Genomic DNA, 19,979 nt, shown 5'->3' with positions numbered 1-19,979 from the left:
ATCATTAATTAATTTCTACTTACTACTAATTCAAATATTTAGATTAACTCATTTTGAGTCCCCATTTTTTTTTACTGTAACTTTACTCTATCTTTGGATTCCAAAGTCATTTGAAAAAAGAAATGAAACTTCCTGACTCAGACTGACGAGACTTCACCTCACTTTTTGTCATGAAAATCAACTTCTTTTTTTATACTGCATTTCATCCGCATACATTAGACAGGGAAATATTGTTGACAGGTCAAGTAACATGGGTTTTCCACCCTTTTCTTCACTAGAGGGCACTCTAACACTTCAGTGTCATGGCTCCTGCTGAGGACCACAGGCAGCTAAGACGCATTACGAGAGTGATGTTCTACAGAGAAGAATGTCACAGGTCCTTTTTGTGACTGTTATCTGAGTTCATACTGCAGAGGTTCATCTTTATTCCTGACAGGTAGTGTTTTTAGTGCTGACGATTTGCGCAGTGCATACTGTAATACAAACTTAGCACAAATTTCCTCATGCAGCAACTGGTATTGCAATAGCTTAATACCAATTTGACATCTTGGACTTTAATCCCATCTTCAAATTAATACTGTGACAGGATCATGACCTACATATAATAACACAGAAGCAAAAGAGTATTAAACGTGGCGCAGGCAGGCAGGAAAATGGAAACGCAGTGTATCCTTACATACATTTTTTTTGGGTGGGGGTCCAATTTAGTCATAGTTATTGTTTAACTATGATGGGTTATAGGAGTGTGGTGCCATTCAGGAACATTGTTTTTGGTGAAATATCAGATAATGTAACCTCCTTGGGGCTCAGACAGTAATTTAAATGAAACCAAGTGAGAAGAGAAGAAAGCAACAGACAGACAGCTGAAATGTAGCGAAGTGTCCCAATCAGACACTTATTATCATATTAGTTTATTGTTTTTTTTTTTTTTTAATGGGAAATCTTAATCTGTAAAATAACAAGTAACTACAGCATATTTTGGGGCTTGTTCAGCAGTCACAGGTTGGTGTAAGAATATCCAACAGATTCTTTTTGCTACATAATCAAGAAAGCAGTTTCCATTTCCTGCAAATTTCTCCATGTTGGGCTCAATCCCTCTTTTAAAGTCTAAATCCAAAACAATACTCCTATGCCTATTTATACGCAGGTTATTGGTTGCTGTAGTTGTTCCCTTTGTCCATGCTGACTGAAAAAACGCCCTCTCAACCCAGTTCCAATGTAAGAGATTAGGGACAACAGCCAGTCATTATTCTGTGCAAAATACATTCTACAGCTGAATTTTATATGAACCTTCAGCAGTCTGACTTTGACAAATCAAGTATGTCAATCAAGACGTGCTGGTTTTAGAGCAAAATTCCGTCTTTCTGTATTCATTGACAGTATTTCCTTGCTTGGAGTCTTCTGAGTTTGGTTTGTAGAATTTAGAATGTAGATTTACTTGTTCTTTACTTGGTTATATCCATATTTGTTACTTTAAACGTCTACTCCTGCTACCTGTCATAGAGAACTATTATACTCTCTATTCTAATTGATTTGACCGACAAACTCTATGTAAGGGAAGCGGAGTGGCTCCTATAGTAAGCTTTAAATGCAGTTGGAAGATATGGTTACCACTTAGATGAGGTCCTTTGCATTTGGATATGCTTCTGATTTTGGTTACATGGTTATAGGCTGTATTTATCTTGGATTTAGCTGAGTGACCATCAAATTAAAAAAAAAAACAAAACAAAACACACATTTAATCCCAATCCATTTTTCAGACAAATTAAAGTGACATTTCATTCCCACCAACAGATACACACAAACCATCTTTTTCCTGAAAGTGATGAACAGAACATCCCCATATTTCTAGTTTTTACTGAAATTTGAGCAGCTCAAGCAGTTGACCTGAAATGGTGCAAAGCTCAGTGTTAAACTGGCCAAGCTGAAAGAAAAGTGAAAAAATCATGTAAATGAAACCCCCTTTGAACTGAGTTGGGATGAACTGAACAGAAGGTTGTGGCAATGCAACAAGAGCAGCACATTAGTGAGAATTTCTGTAACAGTATTGGGACAAACTTTCCAAACAATGTTACATATACACCGTAGAGAGAATGCCATGAGTGAGCTCAGCTACTGAATGAGACAAAAATTTAGATTAAATGTAGTTCAACAAGAATATTCCATGATTCCTTGAATCCAGTGGCACAACTCCAATAAGGATGCTAGTATCCATCACTCAGGTTGTACTGGTGATGACACCTGAGAGGGGCTGCACCGATAAGAATAGTCGTTTTTTCAAGGCCTCCAGTGGACATGCTCCCAGCGTCTCAGAGCAGAGAATGCTTTTTTCATGGTTTTAAACCCAAATTTTATATATAGAGTGGTTAATTAATAACATATTTCTCTGTGGTGTGAGTAATCGAGAGCACATACTGCTTTACACTGGCTTTAATTTCATAAACACTGAGACACTGAATTATGTAAATTTAAATGACAGCTAGAAAAATTGAGATGTTCTAAAACCTTTTCTGCTGACGCATGATAATATGATTTATTAGATTACATGACAAGACTGTAGACACAAACGCAGTGTACATGAGTGTACATGACGTACATTTACATCACTACTTCATGGTGAATCGTGTTTGTGTTCCAGCAAAGTTCTGAGCTGTGTGCTGGCTTAACCACTTACAGGGATTAGGAGAGGAGAGGGTGTGTTCACGCGCGTGGACCTGTGACTTCTGATCACTGCTTAAGAACATGCTCTGCCTCTGCTTCTCACAGTTAACAGTCGTGTGCCTGTCTCTACAAATTTGCAAAATTAATGTTCCGCCCCTCAATTATCTCACTGATGATGAATGATATGAGTCACACAAAGGTAAATGTCAGTTCACTGACTCACATCTGCTGTGTGCAGAAATGAACTGAGTTGAACCAAGGGGGAATATTTGGATATAAATGGTTTATAAATGATATATAAATATATAAATGCTTTACTTGCACTGTTTAACAGGGCAGACTAACAGCAAGGCCTCAGAGGAAGATGCAGCTACTGTTTCTAAGTGTTCTAAGTGTACTTGGATGCATTACTGTATATATAGAAGTATTGTGGTTTATCTACCCCTATTAACAGATATGAAGGGAACAAAACATTAAAAAGAGCTTTAATTTTAATGCAGTCCATCAGAACACCACTACTGCTGATATAAAAAAGAGCCAGTTTTCTTTTTTTGCAGTGGTCTAACAATAATTTCTTCACTTGTTATAAAGGATTGATTAAGATGAATTAGTCTGTGTTCCCCTCTCTGTTATGACGATCACCTTGCTTGTACTTGCACATTTGCTATTGTTTCCATCTTTTATTGTGTTTAAACTGTTGTCCTAATGAACTCTTTTGACTTATTTAAAACACTTTTGATTGACTCTGAATTTGAAAATTTGTACAGTTGAACTTGCCTTGCCTCATAGACTATGTACTGATACGTTTTTACATTACTACAGATATTTGCGTGTCTCAAAAAAGTTCTCCCTCGTGTCTGATTGAAGACTCAGACGCCACGGAATATTACTGAATATTTTGAAGTGGTTAAATAAAAAACAGTGATATCACTTGGAGATTTTCTGCTCAGCTCCCCATGTCCTCCATGCCTGCTTCTGTATGTGGGTGTTCCAAGAACGCGCTCGCAGGAAGTTCCTATCCTGTCGAGAGCGCGAGATATGACGTAAGTCGCTTGCCGCGCAGTGATGATGGCGTCGCGTGAACGCGCAGTAAAAGTAATGGCTGCTCTGGATCGGCGGGTGCCTAGCCTCGATGATTTCGTGGGTCAAAGCTGGACTGCCTGGGCCGAGTGGGCCGGTGTGACAGCGGCGGATGGTAAGGAAACACCTTGACGCAAACACTGGCAGTTACGAAGCCATTTACCCAAAGCACCGGGGTTTATTTTCGTGGAAACGGAGGACAGAGCTAACCATGTTACCCAAACAAAGACCCTGCCGGGTCCTAGTGCTGGGTGGGTAACATGTTGCTCTCTTCCAGGTCCCGCTGCATATGCTCTCTTCAAGAAAAAAACAAGTGATAGTTATTAAGATATCACCCTAACGGTGTGTGTTTTACGGCTCTGGCCATGAAATAAGCTGCCAGTGCTTAAGGGATGGGTTTCATTTTGGTGAAACGAGCCGGGCAGCGGTGGCATCAGAGCGGAAGGAGGCTAGTGTGGATGGTTGGGCGAGCAACTTCTCGCCGTAGAAAGCTAGACTAGCTAGCTAGCAAGAAAGCCAGGCTAGCCGTTGACGACGAGGCAGTTAGCGTTAGCATGCTAATGGTGGCAGCAGGAGGATTCAGAGTAGACACCGGTGACGGAGGAGGAGTCTGATGCTGTTGCCACCATGTAAATGCTGGCCCAGCCTTTGATGTTAGCAAACGTTACTCTGTGTTCTTTTCGCTTCATTTTAATGTTCCCAATTGATTGCCAGCACCGTCGCCTTCATCAAACTGGTGTAAACATTTCTATATGTGACAGGAAATCTCATATGTGTGACTTAAGCCCAAAAAGTGCTCTTGCCCTTCGCAGCTTTAAGTATGTGCGCTCACTCATTGTCTGGCATCCCTCCAAGTGCTACTCTGTCCATAACTATGAAATAAAGTCCCCCTTCACCACATAATACCATTAGCTACTTATTATTAGCAAACTATGACAAAAATGACTACTACAAAATTGAACAGCACTCTGTAGAGAAGCAGTTGACCTGCAGATCAATCCTTTATATAACACAGCTTAAGAGCCTGTTTCTGAGCAGAATTTGTGAAGTAAGGTTATTCTTTGTCTTGCTGATGAACGTGACATATAACTTTTGGCAAACAGCTGACCTCCTAAATGGCTTATCAAACATGTATGTAAAATGTGCTGTTTCAGGGCCTGATGTGGATGACTGCAGCAAGAATGGCAAAAAGGCTGCAGAGGCTATGTCTCTCAGTAAGGAGGGTAAGTCTACACTTTCTCACCTACTAGACATAGTCACGGCTGTTGTTGTTTGGGACACCCTTTTTCCTCAACCAATTTGAGATTCTAAGGACAGAGAATGTTGTAACTCAGCTTCTCTTTGGTCTCCAGCCTTGCCCAGAGACAGTGAGTAAATGAGGCTACTCGTTCACAGAGACCAGGGCGAGTATTAAAGCCAGGTAGTTTTGTGCTTAGGCAGCTTCTGGCACCTGGCCTGGTTGTCTGTAGCTGCGGCTGTCCAGCAGACGCTCCCCCTTTTTGTGTGTGTGTGTGTGTGTGTGTGTGTGTGTGTGTGTGTTGAAGCATGATTTGATTTCCTGCTAATATTTGTGTGTAAGTATTTTCACCTTCTCACACTCAAGCTCCTTCTTCATGACATGGGAGTAACAGCCATAAAGTAATTAATAAGAAGAATAAGCTGGGGTTCACACATTTGATTTTGATTTGAAACTTTCTGCTTTTCTTGTTTAGTTTGCATCTTCTTATGGATTTTTTTCAGTTCATATGTTACAGAAATCCAAACATTGCCAGATCAATATCCATTAATCCCAACCACTATCTATATCCATTTATTCTGTTCAGGTGAATGTGAGCTGGAGGCAACTCACTAATCCGTGCAAATTTCAGTCTCAGATTCACCCAGCCTGCAGCCTGTCGTTCGCCTGTGGGAGGAAACCATAGCACTCAAAGGAAATCCACTAATACAGACTCCATTCAAATGTCAAGATATACCAAGCTATCACTGTGTCACCAATACTGTCCATGGTGCTAGATTTAAAAAAACAAAACATAAATCTAGTGTAGAGCTAGGCTGCCTCACAAAATGACATCAGCATGTTTCCTCCTCTGCAGCCTGATTTCTATGTATCCATTGTATTTCTTCACTTCATCATTACTCCTCTCTCCTCCTAGACATGTCCATCTTTGGCCTCTACCCTGGCCACGATGACTTCTACCTGGTAGTTTGCAGCCATTGTGGCCAAGTAGTGAAGCCACAGGCATTTGAAAAGCACTGTGAGCGTAGACACGGCCCTGTGTCCAAGCTGTATGCCCGACTGCGCTCTCCCACCCCTGCGCCCCAGCCACAGCAGAGGCCACACCATGGCCACTCACCCTCCCATGGGACCAATTCTGCTTCTGCTTCATCCTGGGAGGGTCGAGGCCAGGGGGTTGGGCAGCTGAGGGCGGCCCCACCTTCACCTTCCACCCCACCCCAGTACAGACACTCCAAGAACTCCAAGGATGGAGTACGGTAAGAGCAGAGAGGGGCACGTATTCTAACCAGACTAAGTTCTGGTTAGAGCTATTCAGCAGACAGTATTGGGTACTGTCAGGTTGTTAGACAGCTGCACCGGACAAGAAATGGTCCAACATACAGCCCTCTGTATAGCCACAACTTGTTGTCTTTAGTAGTTCTAGCCAGTTGGGAACCATTACAGTGTATGTTGTGATTTTTTGCATTTCATAATCACATTATCATCAATGCTAATATCAGGCAGCCTAATTTACATGGCGAATTTTACTGATTCCCATTTCTTTAAGAAAAATTTATGGCTTCTAAGAACAAGAGATAATGTCACTTCTGCCATTTCAAATGACATCTAATGTTGGTTGCATCACATGTCAGAATTTATCAGATTTGTATGCAATTACAATTTGGAGATTTGAAGAATGACAACAGGAAATGAGGACAAGAGAAGTAGTTAAGTGATGTGGAGTAAAAAGACATCAGAAAGTGAAAAGTCTGCTAGAGCGAGAGTTGGGATCCAGACCGAATAGGTTTGCTCCAGGTTGGTGATCCTGAAAGACATTGTGCAAAATAAATATACATCTAATTAGAGTCAGACATCAAACGGCTTCAAGTTGGAAATGGAAAAACAGTCAGCCACATCAATCCTAGAGACTAAAATAGTAGGGGAAGCCTCTCTGTAAGGGCACTGTGTCACAAAAAGAAACTGTTTGGGAGAGAAAGTGTGAAATAGTGATAATACGAAAAGAGAGTTTTACTGACCATTGCATGCTGTCTGTGATTGTCTGACTCTCCAGTCTGATCAAAACCAAACAATAACTATGAACAGGCATGTTGATTTTTGCAGCTCCAGATAATACTGTTGCTGTTACTTTGCTCAACATGTAGAATATGATTCTATACAAAAAACATGGGCCAATTAGTATTAAGAACATATTTATATAAAAATGTAGTTGTTTTTTTTTTTTTTTTTTTAGTTTGTTAAAATGTAAGTCAATAAGTTAACCTGTCCCTTCTATCCCATTATTCAGACATTCCCCACTGGAGAAGCCGTCCTCCTTCAGCAGCCACACAGAGTCATCGGTATTCAAACAGCCACCGCCTTTGGAGCCTCCGATGACCTCTCCACCTCCATCACTCAGAGATCCCCCATGGCCACATGGAAGCACTCCACCTGGTAGGCCTTCGCCCAGTGACAGGCCCCCGAGCCAGAGCCAGAGGAAGGACTCTTCCATGGCCTCTGCGGTGCCAGGCCACCGGATTCCCAGACCCTACAACAAAGTGGCCTCCAGTGAGTACAGATGGAGAAATCGGGGTAATATTGATAGATGTCTATATATAGTTATGTAAAACTGCATAATGACATAAGATTATAGGAGAATATTTGCAGCAATTGAAATTCATTTTTTACCCTGGACACAGAGAGTGCTTACCTCTGACATACAAGAGGTTGTGTATTATTTTTAGATAATGTGTGGCTCTGAATTAGTGTCCTCACTAGAATTCTAAAGTGTAACTGGCAGTGTAGTGGTTTCCTCTGTTTACTGAACTGTTAATACGTCGCGCTGTGCCAGGTGTCTCAGTATGAGGCCAAGATCCACAGCACATGACAAGGTTTTGTTTACCTTGATCACATGTGCGAGTTTGAGTGCCACACAGCTTGGCTTGCCAGGTGTTCAGACCAAAAACAGCACTGTGGGAGCTGTGTTGGTGGATCATGTTGTAGAGGTGTAATGAAACAAAATGAGCATTATATCCGTGAGTTTCAAGGCCTATCATATACCAAGACCCTACATAGTAGATTATAATGATAATCTACTATTATGAAACAGGATTTAACTACTCTGAAAAGTTATCATAGTGAGAATCTTATGAGTATTTTCTGCTGTCTCTGCAATCACTAGGTGGGATTAAGCTGTTCATGTTTAAAAGTTAATCTACCAGGAATTGGCATGTGAATGTGTTTCACTTGCACAGAAGTAGAGACCGGTTCAGCTGACCCTGCATTTATTTGTTGTATTTTGTGATGGTAGTTACATGCCCTAAACTGAAGAAAATAGTCTTCAACCTAAAAAGACACTTGGGGTTGTGGTTTTATGTATGTAAATCATGACTGAAATGCGAGCCTTTATGCAGCCTGCGTAAGATGGCTGTATTGATTAAAATAGAAGCATATCTGTCTGGCCAGAGGTGTGTGAAACAGATGACTGAAGAATGTGTCTAAAAGGCTTCCTGTGTAGACAGACTGTGAAGTGGTCAAAAACATGCAGTTGGTAGGAATTCATTTGATTGTTTAACACATGTTGATGAAACTGTATTAATGTATGATGATTTAGCTGAGATGCTATTTTTGTGTTCTCAGAGAGGGAGTGTGACTTGGACAAACACTGCGGTGTCCTCGACCCTGACAGGAAGAAAGTCTGCACTCGCCTCCTGACATGCAATGTAAGCTCCTATCACACTCAGCTTCACCAGACTAATACCCTACTTCTTTTACCACTGATTCCCATACCTTTTTTGTTTTCTCCATTTTTTCCCTGTGTAGTTCAGTAAGAGGTTGAGAGGCTTAATCTCAGCATCCAGTCCTGTCACCTTTGCTTTTGACCTAGTTAGTACACATTAGAGCAGGAAAGTAGGTTGTGAGTTTTTGGTCTCATCATCACTCTTGACAACAGTCGGATAATATTTTTGTCATTGTGCCATTATCAGGTAGTTGACTGCAAACAGAAATATGGCTGTGTTAGAGAAAGACAAGCTGTGATGGAGACACTTAACAACAAAGTGACACCCCTAAAGCTTTTTAAAAATACATAAAAGTCAGGTTCTAAATGCTAACTGTAGTATACGTAAATGTCACTGTCAGAATACAGTGATGACTGTCAATCATCCTTCATTATTAGAATAACAATAAGAATTGAACTTATTCAATAGATTTTTGTTTTTAATTTTTTTAAATCATTTACACTGACAAGCAGTGCCCATTGTTGACACTGACACTGGTGATTTCTCTCTAAACCAAGTCATTTTTCTAAGAGTTATATAAAATATGTATTATATTTAGTCTGTTTCCACTATCATAGTTGTGTTGTAAACAAATAACAACACAGTTGAAAGCACACAGTTGAAAAAAAGAATGACTACAGTGTGAGATCAGTGTAGATTTTTTCAAATGAATAAAGCTGCAGTCACAGCTCCTTGTTACTGATCACCACTGACTGATACTGAGTGGTGAAAATGGCTCCCAGCACAGGAAGAGTCCTTATATGGTGGCTGGTGTCTGAAAGAGGAAGTGTGTGCGAGAGACCACATCCAGCCCGGTAGAGACAGGATGACCTGATTAACAGGAGATGACAGGAGTGATGGGAAAGACATGCAGGAAAACACCCTTTATCTTATACCTGTTGTAGGTGAACAGACTCTCAGTAGTTGGCTGTATTTTCTCCTCCACTTGTTACTAGGCAAGGAAAAATTCAGAGTAGTCATTTTAACTTTTAGGAATTATATAAATAAAAAAGTTTTACTTGATAAAGTCTCTTGAACAATTTTTTAGTCATATTTTGAGTCATAGCAGAAATCCAATAGATATTTTAGAGATGATTATGAGTATACAGTTACGAATGACAAAGTGATTATGTTAGCCAAGCACCATTTTGAATTCTTTGAGTAGAGGCATAGTTGGAGAGATAGTGAACTTAGTAGTGATTAGTAGTGAACTAAATATAGTTTATGAAAGTTGACAAGACAAAAAAGCCTCAAGACAAAAATAGAAGGCATCTAAGATGTGTAGATTTGCTCCTGTACCTTGAGAAAGTATCACTGTACACCCTGAAGTAAGTGTAAAACAGTGGAGACAACTAGCTGAAGTCATTACCATGAGGGTCCACCAAGCTGTAGCCTGGAACAATGCTCTAATCTGAAACTCTTATCACAGCAGAAGGTGTCACTGGTGTCTCCATTGCTTCCAGTGTAAACATGGTGGCTATAGCTGTTTGATATTACTGTTGGAGTTGTAAAGTGTTAAGCTCTTTTGTGTCACACTTTGGACCATGGCAGCCATAACTCAGAAGTTTCCTGAATTTAACACCTCTTCACCAGAAGAGAACAAACAGATCAATAAAGAGATGCAGTTTTGGAGCAACAACAAACTCAGACTTTGAATATACAGTCCGGGCCAATGAACAGTGTTTATGATACTAGTTAGCAAAAATTGCAGTATTAATTATGTCATATTGCTAACCACTGCTCTATTTTAAGCTACAACCTGCTATTGCTATGTGATCATATGGGTCATTAGTAGGTAGCTGGTGTACTGCAGTCTGTTCAAAGCACAGAACACTGATGTGGGTGGCTGATGCAGCCCTAACCGGTCGTAGCTGACGTGCGCACGCCCCCTCAAAAATGCATCAACCCAACTACACATCAGGCGTCCGGCGTTGACAGAGACGCCACGTGGGGACTACAAGCACTGTGATAGGCCCATACTTCTGATGCCAGTGGCATTTGTTGAGAGTGAAAACAACATTAGAGAAGTTAAAGAAAGACTAAGTAGTCTCCTCCTTTTCAATAACGGACATCTAACAAAGCATTGACACTGCAAACCTTCTTCTCACCATGTTTACTGCTCTGTATGAATGAATGAATGAATGAATGCAAACTGTCCTTTTCAGTAGCGAGACACAGTGAAATAACCTCGTAAATTGCCTGAATGTAATGCCAGTGCTATAAATCTGTGTAACACACTGTTGCTCCGTATTACAAAATTAATGAAAGTATAGAAACTGGGGGGAATATTAATCATGATGAGGCCTGATCATCTACAGCGCATATTAGCGTTGCGGAGGTGATATCAGCAGGTGAAATCCAATTCAGAACAAATCAGAACCTGTAGGTACCTACAGATGGGCTGCACTTAACCCCTTATGTTGACTACAAATCCAGCCTAACTGCCTATACCTTGTCTCCTGTTCCTCAGATACACTCTATCCACCAGCGGAGGAAGGTGGTGGGCCGAAGTAAGAACTTTGACCAGCTGGTGGCAGAACTGAAAACCAAGGTTAGGGAGAAAGGGACTCAATCTCTGGAGGTAGGCTCCTCCAGTGGACGATCCCCCAGCCCAGAGGCCCTCAGGGAGCAGGCTGGGGCTCCGCACTGCAGGAGGCCACTGGCCAGCCTCCCTGCTTTCAGGTTGGTGAGCTTTACTGAAGCGTATGCATACGCAAGTGTATATGGTGGCAACTAAGGGATTTCTAAACATTCTAAACTTTCATCTCAATATGAATGGAGTCAAGTTTTTAAAAACTAAAAAGCACGAGATATGTAGCTTGTGTTGATTAAGTAATAACAGTTTCTTTTAGCTACCATAGCTGGTCAAACATATAATAACAAATTTACAATTCACAAAGAATAAAATTACATTATCACCAAATATAGCTACTTTCAGTTTCAGTCCTGGGCTTTGTTTCTCTCTTGCTCTTCCCCTTTCTCTGCGTCGCCTGGGAAGGATGAAACGTCATTATCTTTAAAATAACAACTAGTCTACACCTGAGCTAAGTTCCACTCCCAAACCTCTGTTCACCAAAAGATGGGCAGCCCAGGTTGGTGGTTGACCACATTTTGACCCATTCAGATTGTCCACCATAGCAGGATTAAGGGTATGTGTCCATAGGCAGCTGTCTCTGTGCTGGCAGCATCTATTTCCATACAAAATCCTATTAATTTCAGCATTGACAGCACTCAGTGCAAAAACACCCTTAGCATACAGCTTTTTTTCCCCACTGCATTCACAGTGCTTTCAGTTGATGATAATTAAACTTTTGGAACAGCACCACGCTGATTAATGTCACTTCTCTCTCACTGACCAATCAAAATCAAGAAGGGCGGGACTTACAATATCGGCAAGGTCAACAATGGCAGAGGAGAAGCTGATCCTAGCCGTCACTGACTCAGTCATTGGTGAAATCAAGAGTGTGGAGGGATGTTTCCATGTCTGTCAGGATGTCAAGTGCATGTCTTTTGTTACAGTCGGGTACAAAGACTTGACTTTCACAATGCAAAAATACTAGCAAACAGTTTTGTAACCTAGCAACAATAAACCCTTAACAGAAGCACTCGGAAAATGGTCATTGGCTTATACATTAAAGTGATTATGGCTATACAACAAAGTAAAGACAAAAAAGAAAACAGAAAAGAAATAAACAATGAGAAGGAACTAAACCTTTATACTGAACTACTATAATGTAGAATGTCTTAATATAACCAGTCACTGTGGACAGCTGAACTGTGTCATGCTGTGAAACAGTCAGCAACAGTATATTATTGTATAGCTGAAACCAACACATTTGTTTTATTTTGCAGTCGCTCTACTGGTGTGTCAGAGTGCACCCCAGAGGAGGAGAAGCAGCGACAGGATGAGGGAAGTCTCCGAGCCCTGTCGCCTCTCGTTCATGGACCAATCTCTAGTGATGAAAGTGAGGCAGAAGGACTTGAGGAGCCATTAGAGTTCCCATCTTCTGCTACACATCCCAGACCACTAGCGGTGAGTTTGTATTTTGGTGTAACAGGGAAAAAAAAACACCAGGGAATTCTTGCCAGGACTGTTTGTTCACATGAAGAGACAGTATGTTTGTGTATTGGAAAACAACTGGTTTCCCAAACAGAAGATGTTTGTAAAGCGAACACTTGTGGTGTTTGCAGATTTTTCTCTCCAAACCTACCAAAATTTTTGTCACCAGTAGACAGCATTTTTGTTGTGAAAAGCCTGTGGCTTCTAAGTGTTCTGTTACACACTGAAGACATTGTCTCTTGTGATGAGATCACAGATAACTTCTCCTTGTGAGGACTGACCGTAGCAAATCGTGCTTGTGCATGCAAAGTTGCTCAGTGGACCGATGCACCACTATTCCAGTGTCAGCTAAACTTTCTTGCATCTCCTTTGCAGTAAAAAAGGGGAGGTTAACTTTTCATACCTGACTACTACTGAAACTTCTATCAGAGATTTATCTTGGTCCTCCAGATCTTGTCTTTCTTTCAATACTCCCTCATTACTCCCCAATCAAAATGGCAGTGTGGACAGTAAGAATTGTATCTCTTCATGGTAGTCTATTGCTTAGTATATTCATTTTCAGATGCCCGGTAAGTGAATACAAATGTCATAAAATTGTTGGTTTATCTTAAAACTAGAAAGGTGTGTAAATTGTACATACCACATGTGGGAGATGTTTTAGTGACGCCACTGACCATCACTGTTTGAGATAACCGTAGGAAACATTTCACCTTTAACAGATATACCATGTCTTTCTCTAGGTGTGTTCGTTCGGCAGCCATGCGTTGGGTCACGGCATCTACACGTTTGACAGGAGACTTCACCACCTGAGGTCGGCTCTCAGCACTATGCTGGAGCAGCACATCAGTGCCCATCTTTGGAAGTAAGAAACCTGAGCTCACATTCCTACTTTTTGGCCTAATTGCTCTTGCTTTTATAGTATTAATTTTTAAGATTTTTTACAAGGAAACAAACAAGTTGGTTTCTTTTCTCAGTGGCATTTATAAAACAAGAGCTACTTGATATATCCTTTCCTTTGCTGCTCTTTATTGTAGTTTCCTTTGTGGGTGACTGAAAATAAGTTTGGATGTTTCTAAAGTGCTTGATATTGGTACCATACAATTCTGACGGTTACTACTGATACCTAAACAGGGCATTTTTCCAACCCTCCTTTGCTAAGTATGAATATATTTTTCTACACAAACCTATTTATCAGTTGACAGGATAATTCAAAAGTAACGTCACAGGATTACCAAAGGTTTTCAGTGTGGCAGAAGTGGCTTTGCCTCCTGTCGACCAGTGTATTGAACTGGTTCTAATCTCTGATAAAAATGAGCTGTCAGTACCAGATGGATGACATGCCTACACTACAAATGTTCAGCCTACTAATGCAAATTGGCTGCAACATTTATTGACATACGCTCTACCACCATCTAACGCCACACAGTTGAAGTTTGCCAATCACCAGTGACATGTTGAAAATACTTAGAGTGAAAGTTTTTTCCAGTCAGTGCTACAGTGCTGCAATAATCCAAAACCCAATAAAAACAGTCCTATCTGCTTTTTGTTGAGGGAGCCAGGATGATGCTAACTTCTGTGTTGACCTACAAAAATATGTCATCCCTGCACACACAGGTTAAAATGATGACATGATGACATGATGTGACACAATGATAACATTTTATATCAAAATCAACTTCACTGTGACATATTCTGCAAAAATGAGAACTGAAGGGGTGATTGTGACCAAATTTTCAGCAAATTGACTGGTTGGCAAGGACAAAGAACTGCAAGGTGCTAAATAATTCTTCCTTTTTTTAAAGATCAAAATGAGATTATTTTTCCCCAAAGTACTGTTTTTATGGGTTCACAGATTAAAGTGTGGTGTTCAGAGTCATTTGTGTCCATAAAGGATTCCTACTCTCTCCATGGTCGCTCATTATGATTGAATGGATTAATGTGTCTGTTACATCCTGTATAATTAAGTTAATACTGAGGAAGTTGTTAGCTGTGGTAGAATAAGGTGCTGCGGTGTCTCCCAGTCCTAAATCCTCTATACTATGTTTTACTGTTTCAATAGATTGCCATTTCTTGTTAATTGTTGTCAGTTAGGCTATACTGGGTTAAGATCTGTGTTAAAATCTTCTCTGATGATGATCTTAGAATCTCTGTAGTCTCTGTGTAAATGGTGTCAAATCAGAGTCAAGTTTACTATTCTTTTTCCTCCATCAAATTCAATCAAATTCAGATTGTCACCCACTGTAAATGGATAAGGGATAGTTACATAAGATCCTGTGTACTGGTAACACTAGCAGATAAACTTGAGTGAAACCCACTACTTAGTCACTAATAGATGAAGCAGATGGTGTTTTCTGCTGCCCAGAATAGCAGTGGTGAAGAATCTGTGATGTTGGCAGTAAGATTGTGACTGATTTCCCTGAATATCAGCTGATATTGATTGTGTTTACATGCACCTAAGAGAAAAAACATTTCACGAGAGCCCTGCAGTATAACCTGGTTACTTGCAAATCTGTGTTTCAGTGCAGCTGGTTAGTGATTAGATTTTCCCCCTACCTGCTACTGTATTTTTGAACCAAGGCTGGCTTACTGTATCTGAATTGTATTAAGATTCTCAGAAGTATTACATAAACAGTGCAGAGCTTGTGGCCCTTTTTTGAATCCTTTGTTGTATTTCTGAATAAAACAAGTGAACTTAAGAAAAACATGAAAAGAAGTAGTACAAACAGTATGCCAACGACCCCTAACTAGCCACAGAAGGCACAGCAATACAACCACACTGATGAAATACAAAAGTGTGGTAAATTATTATAAAAAATACTGAGAGAGGAACTGATAAAAATTGTATTCTTCAGGAACTTGCTATTGAAACAATAGTTGCCTGTGAAGAAGAGAAGCTGTGTTCAAATTGCCAACTATTTTTAAACATTTCAGATAGTTTAATTTAAGGTTCATAAACTAGTGAGAGTTATCTGTTAGTGTACCATCAAGCAGAGGTACAGTTGCTGTGTCAGGTGCAGCTTAAATTATAATTTGTCATGATTTAGAACAGTGGTTTAAAAGAATTTGATAAGAATATGAACAAGAGGGCACACTCTCCTGTACATGATACTGCTATGAACACATTTCAGATGGTCATATCTGTCTCATATGTTTACTTATGGATTTATTTTCTCTCAATCCAGGAAAATACCTCAAGCCGCAGACCTTCAAGCTCCACCTCCCTCAGTCAAGACCATCACTTCCCCATCTCCCTCCTCCATAGCCACCACGTCCTCCTCTTCATTACATTCTAAGGTCCGCACAGGAAGTCATATCAGCTCCTCCCTCAAAACTGCATCCTCCTGCTCCTCTTCTTCCAGTCGTGGTCCAGGCAGACCTTCGACAGCCATACAATCAGAGAACTCTGGGGCCAGTGGCAGCAGCATTGGTGGTGGTCATCTGGTGTCTCCAGGCAAACCAGTGGCAGTACGTCCGGTGGGTCCTGGGCGACCCAAGAACCCGGTGGGGCGTCCCAGTAAGCAGATGCTCAAGCTGCGAGAGGAGGCTGCTGCCGCCGCTGCCCTTCGCAAACGCAAAGCCCCGTCCCAGGAAGGGGAGCACTCAGGCCCTGACAGGAACTGCATCATCCTTCAGGACCGGGGCCGGCCACCCTCTGCTGCCTCTTCCTCCTCGTCATCTTCCTCTTCTAAACCTCTCATACCCTCGCCTCTCCCACACGGACAGACCAATGGCACGCTTTCTCCCAGCAGCAAACCCCGCCCCCAGCCCTCCCCCTCAGAGTCCCATTCACCAGCCGCCAAGGCAGTCTGGACCTACAGACGGACACACCCCCCTATGGGCCATTCATCACCCCCAGACCTCTCCTCTCCCACCAACAACTCCCACAGCCGGGCTGGCATGGGGGACTCAGGACTGCACGGGCAGGGCAGTGGGAGGGTCCTTGAGCACCAAGGGCTGGTGAAGAAACGCAAGGGGGGAAGCATGGAGGAACATTCGCCCTCCTCCAAACCCTCAGCACACCGCCTGCCCTCCTCCTCCTCTTCCAGCTCTGCCACCACCTCCTCACCTCGCTCTAACTTCTATCCTTGGAAGGACAGTAAAGGCGGGGGGCTGGCTGGGGGTGTGGACAAGAAACTCGGCACACAAAAGGTGAGCACATAGGGTGACAAGAAAAATTATTTGCAAGTTAAAGTTAAAATATGCAGCTTTCCTCCTTGAGGCTGAGTTGTACTTTGTACACCCATCTTGAAGATTTGTAATCAGTTGTAGAGCTGATGTAACGGCCTGTGTACAGCTTCTTCAAACCTTGAGGAGTCAGACAGTGAACACTGCTAATCTGACTAAAACAATACCAAGTTTTTTTTGTTTATTTTTTCACCACCACCTGTGACACAAAAAGGTGGCTGAACACACAGATTTTCCGTGGACAGTTATATTTATGTGAAAAAGATACCTGTGGTAACTGTAATCTACATTGTGTCTACAAAATATCCAAAGTCCAGACTAAGTATTTGGACAGTTAGACATTTTATTTGTTCTCCAGGCTCTGTGCTTCAGCTTCTGCATCTTGCTTCTCCTCTTCTTTCCAGCTTTAATTTGAGTGGGTTTACAACTGTATAGAGACACTTGTGTGAGAGATACAGCCCTTTTAACACATTGTGCCCAAACTGCAAGAGTTCAAAAGGAACTGGGCAGATAGACATGAAGTCAAATAAAATCTTCATATTTAATATTTAGTGGAAAATCTTTTGCTGTCAATGACTGCTTCAAGACTACAACCCCCAGACATCAGCAAATGCTTTGGCTGCAGTCCATTAGTCAAAAAAATCTTTCCCAACCACTTTTGCTTGACCTTAACAGAAAACGTCATGAGGTCAAGGAAAGACACGAAGGAGAACTGAAGGAATTAGGAAAAAAGAACTGCCATATTTAGAGAATCTGACTGTACTTACACTGGTTATTGTGCAAGGTTCCAGAGTAAATTATATTCAGACAGAAATATGTAGTTTACTGTTATGGGCACTTTGACCACGTTTTTATGTTTGTTAAATAGAGAAAATTCATTTCTTAGAGGGGGCAAGGATGAAGGTGTAATTACGATGGTGTGTCTCTTTAAATACTGCTGCTGCACGGAATTCCTTTCGTAAAGGAAAGTCTAATGTATCCTATGCTAAAGGAGATAGGAGGCACTAAAGCTCCTTTCTGTAACATTTAGAGAATTTGACCAGCTCTTATCCTGGCTGCCACTGAGATACTTCCAGGTCATTTCACTCATTTAGAAACCTTCCTAAACAAAAAGGACTATGCGACCGCAGCCTTTGTAACTTCAAGCGATCGACCTGGTCAGTCAAGCTTATTCTTCCTCCTCACCATAAAAAAACTTTGGTTGCTTTGTCTGTGGGTTTAGGATTATTGTCCTGCTAAGTGATAAAATACCATCCATTGAGTTTTTGATGCATTTGGCAGAACCTGAGCACAGAAAGCTCCTGCACATCTCTAAATCCTCTGAGGTTAAGGTCACAGTCAAGTCTTCTCTTTATCTACTTCCTGGAGATCATTCTTGACTTGCTGTGCAGTCATAAAGTGTTTTTAGTCACCATGCAAATGATTTTCTGGTCATTAACAAAACTTATGCTCCAAAGTCTACCAACTACTTCTTTACAATATTCTACTTTTCCTGTGTGCACCTGCTTTTTGACTTTGTTAAACCAGCTACCTTTATATCTCTATAGATATTTTCTTTTTTGGGCCTCATTAATCTTTTTCATTTGCATGGTCACCTCTTTACTCCTCACATTTACTGACAACTCTACCTCACTCTTTTGTGCACAAACTAACACAAAAAGAATACATAGCTGCCCATTTAGTAGCCATGTGTCCAATTACTGTTGTTTCTATATAGTTGTAAACCCACTTAGAGACATGGCACTTTAATGTAGTATCCATTATTTTATTTCAAATTGAATGTGCTGAAGCACAGTCCCTGGAGAACAGAAAAATGTTTGAAATATGTACGGTCTGAAGTGTAAATTAGTCACTTCTCAGCATGTGTTAACATGTGGTTGGTGGTCTGTGGGCTGCTATTCACAACTTATAGTGTCTATAACTAGGCCCGCATTAATTCTGCTCTTAGACTAGTCTAACACAAATTAGTTGCAAAACATTAAAAATTGATTAACTTCAGGTCTGAAAAGTTTGTCACCCAGTCCCCAAGCTATCTCTAGGCTAAGAGCTGTGTTTCCATGGCAACAATATGTGACACCTGATAAACGTGATAGTTTGATACTGCGAGAAACCTGTCCTACAAAATGTATCTTCTGATTTAAAGACTGTTGGAGTTAAACATTTAATAGCTTGAAATTTAAGTACAGCTTGTGTTTTTTGTTGGTTTGTTGTTTTTTTTTAAACTAGCAGTCTCCCCAAACCCCAAAATACTGGACTCTATTGAGTTTAAAAATCAGCTCAACATGAATGAAGTGTCTTATCCAGCCATCTGTTCCTTCTTTTTTCTTCCCTCCTCTGAGTCGTATGTTCTGTTTCTGTTCCATTTTGTATAGTTTTGAAGTGAATATACAAATCAAGTTGACAAAATGAAGGTAATAATTTCAAATGTTTCTTTCATCCTACAGCCAAAATTGCACCATTAAGTGTGCCTGCCTTACAAGCCACTATGAGGGAGCCAGCTCTGCAGCCTCTGAGGCAACAGGACTCAAGTGTGTGTGTGTGTGTGTATGTGTGTGTGTGCGCGCGTCTGTCTTTTGTCTATTGAGCAAATGCTGAAGTATGAGTGTGACAGGGTGTTTGTATGTGCAGAGTTAGTGCAGTATGGATCTGTTGGTGTGAATTGCAACTGGGTGTGTGGGTCTGTGTGTTTGCTGTTGTCTGGATGAATGTCTGAGGAAGAACTGGGAGTGGGAGGGTGGGATGAAATTTCAGAGTATGGATTTAGAAATACCTCAAGACCATCCGGTTATGCTGCTAAATTAAATATGTTGGTTTATAAAAATGGATTAAAAATGTCCTTTACACCTGGTTTCCGGGACTTATTTTTAATGCTGTGTGTGTTGTATTTAAGCACTTGATTGTCTTGTTTAAGTCACCATTTGATTTACATTAAGTGAACTCTATACAGTGATGACAGTATCCCATGAAGGTTCTTTATTTCTTTTTTCAGCACATCATTGAA

The 19,979-nt window shown here is 41.0% G+C and overlaps 1 protein-coding gene across 1 annotated transcript; it reads left to right on the top strand.

Moving 5' to 3' along the window:
* The first annotated feature begins 3,705 nt into the window (after window positions 1–3,705).
* On the top strand, window positions 3,706–19,826 carry atxn7l2a (ataxin 7-like 2a). The gene is made up of 10 exons (XM_018661752.2): window positions 3,706–3,856; window positions 4,896–4,964; window positions 5,895–6,234; window positions 7,263–7,522; window positions 8,594–8,676; window positions 11,204–11,415; window positions 12,586–12,766; window positions 13,534–13,655; window positions 15,976–16,942; window positions 19,423–19,826. Exons 1-10 carry the CDS (start codon window positions 3,727–3,729, stop codon window positions 19,438–19,440), a joined length of 2,382 nt encoding a protein of 793 aa, XP_018517268.1. The 5' UTR covers window positions 3,706–3,726; the 3' UTR covers window positions 19,441–19,826.
* The last annotated feature ends 153 nt before the right edge of the window (window positions 19,827–19,979 follow it).

This window comes from Lates calcarifer, linkage group LG12, assembly GCF_001640805.2.
Source record: "Lates calcarifer isolate ASB-BC8 linkage group LG12, TLL_Latcal_v3, whole genome shotgun sequence".
Taxonomy (NCBI): domain Eukaryota; kingdom Metazoa; phylum Chordata; class Actinopteri; family Centropomidae; genus Lates; species Lates calcarifer.
Note: the sequence above shows the minus strand (reverse complement) of the source record. Positions and strands in the feature narration are given on the sequence as shown.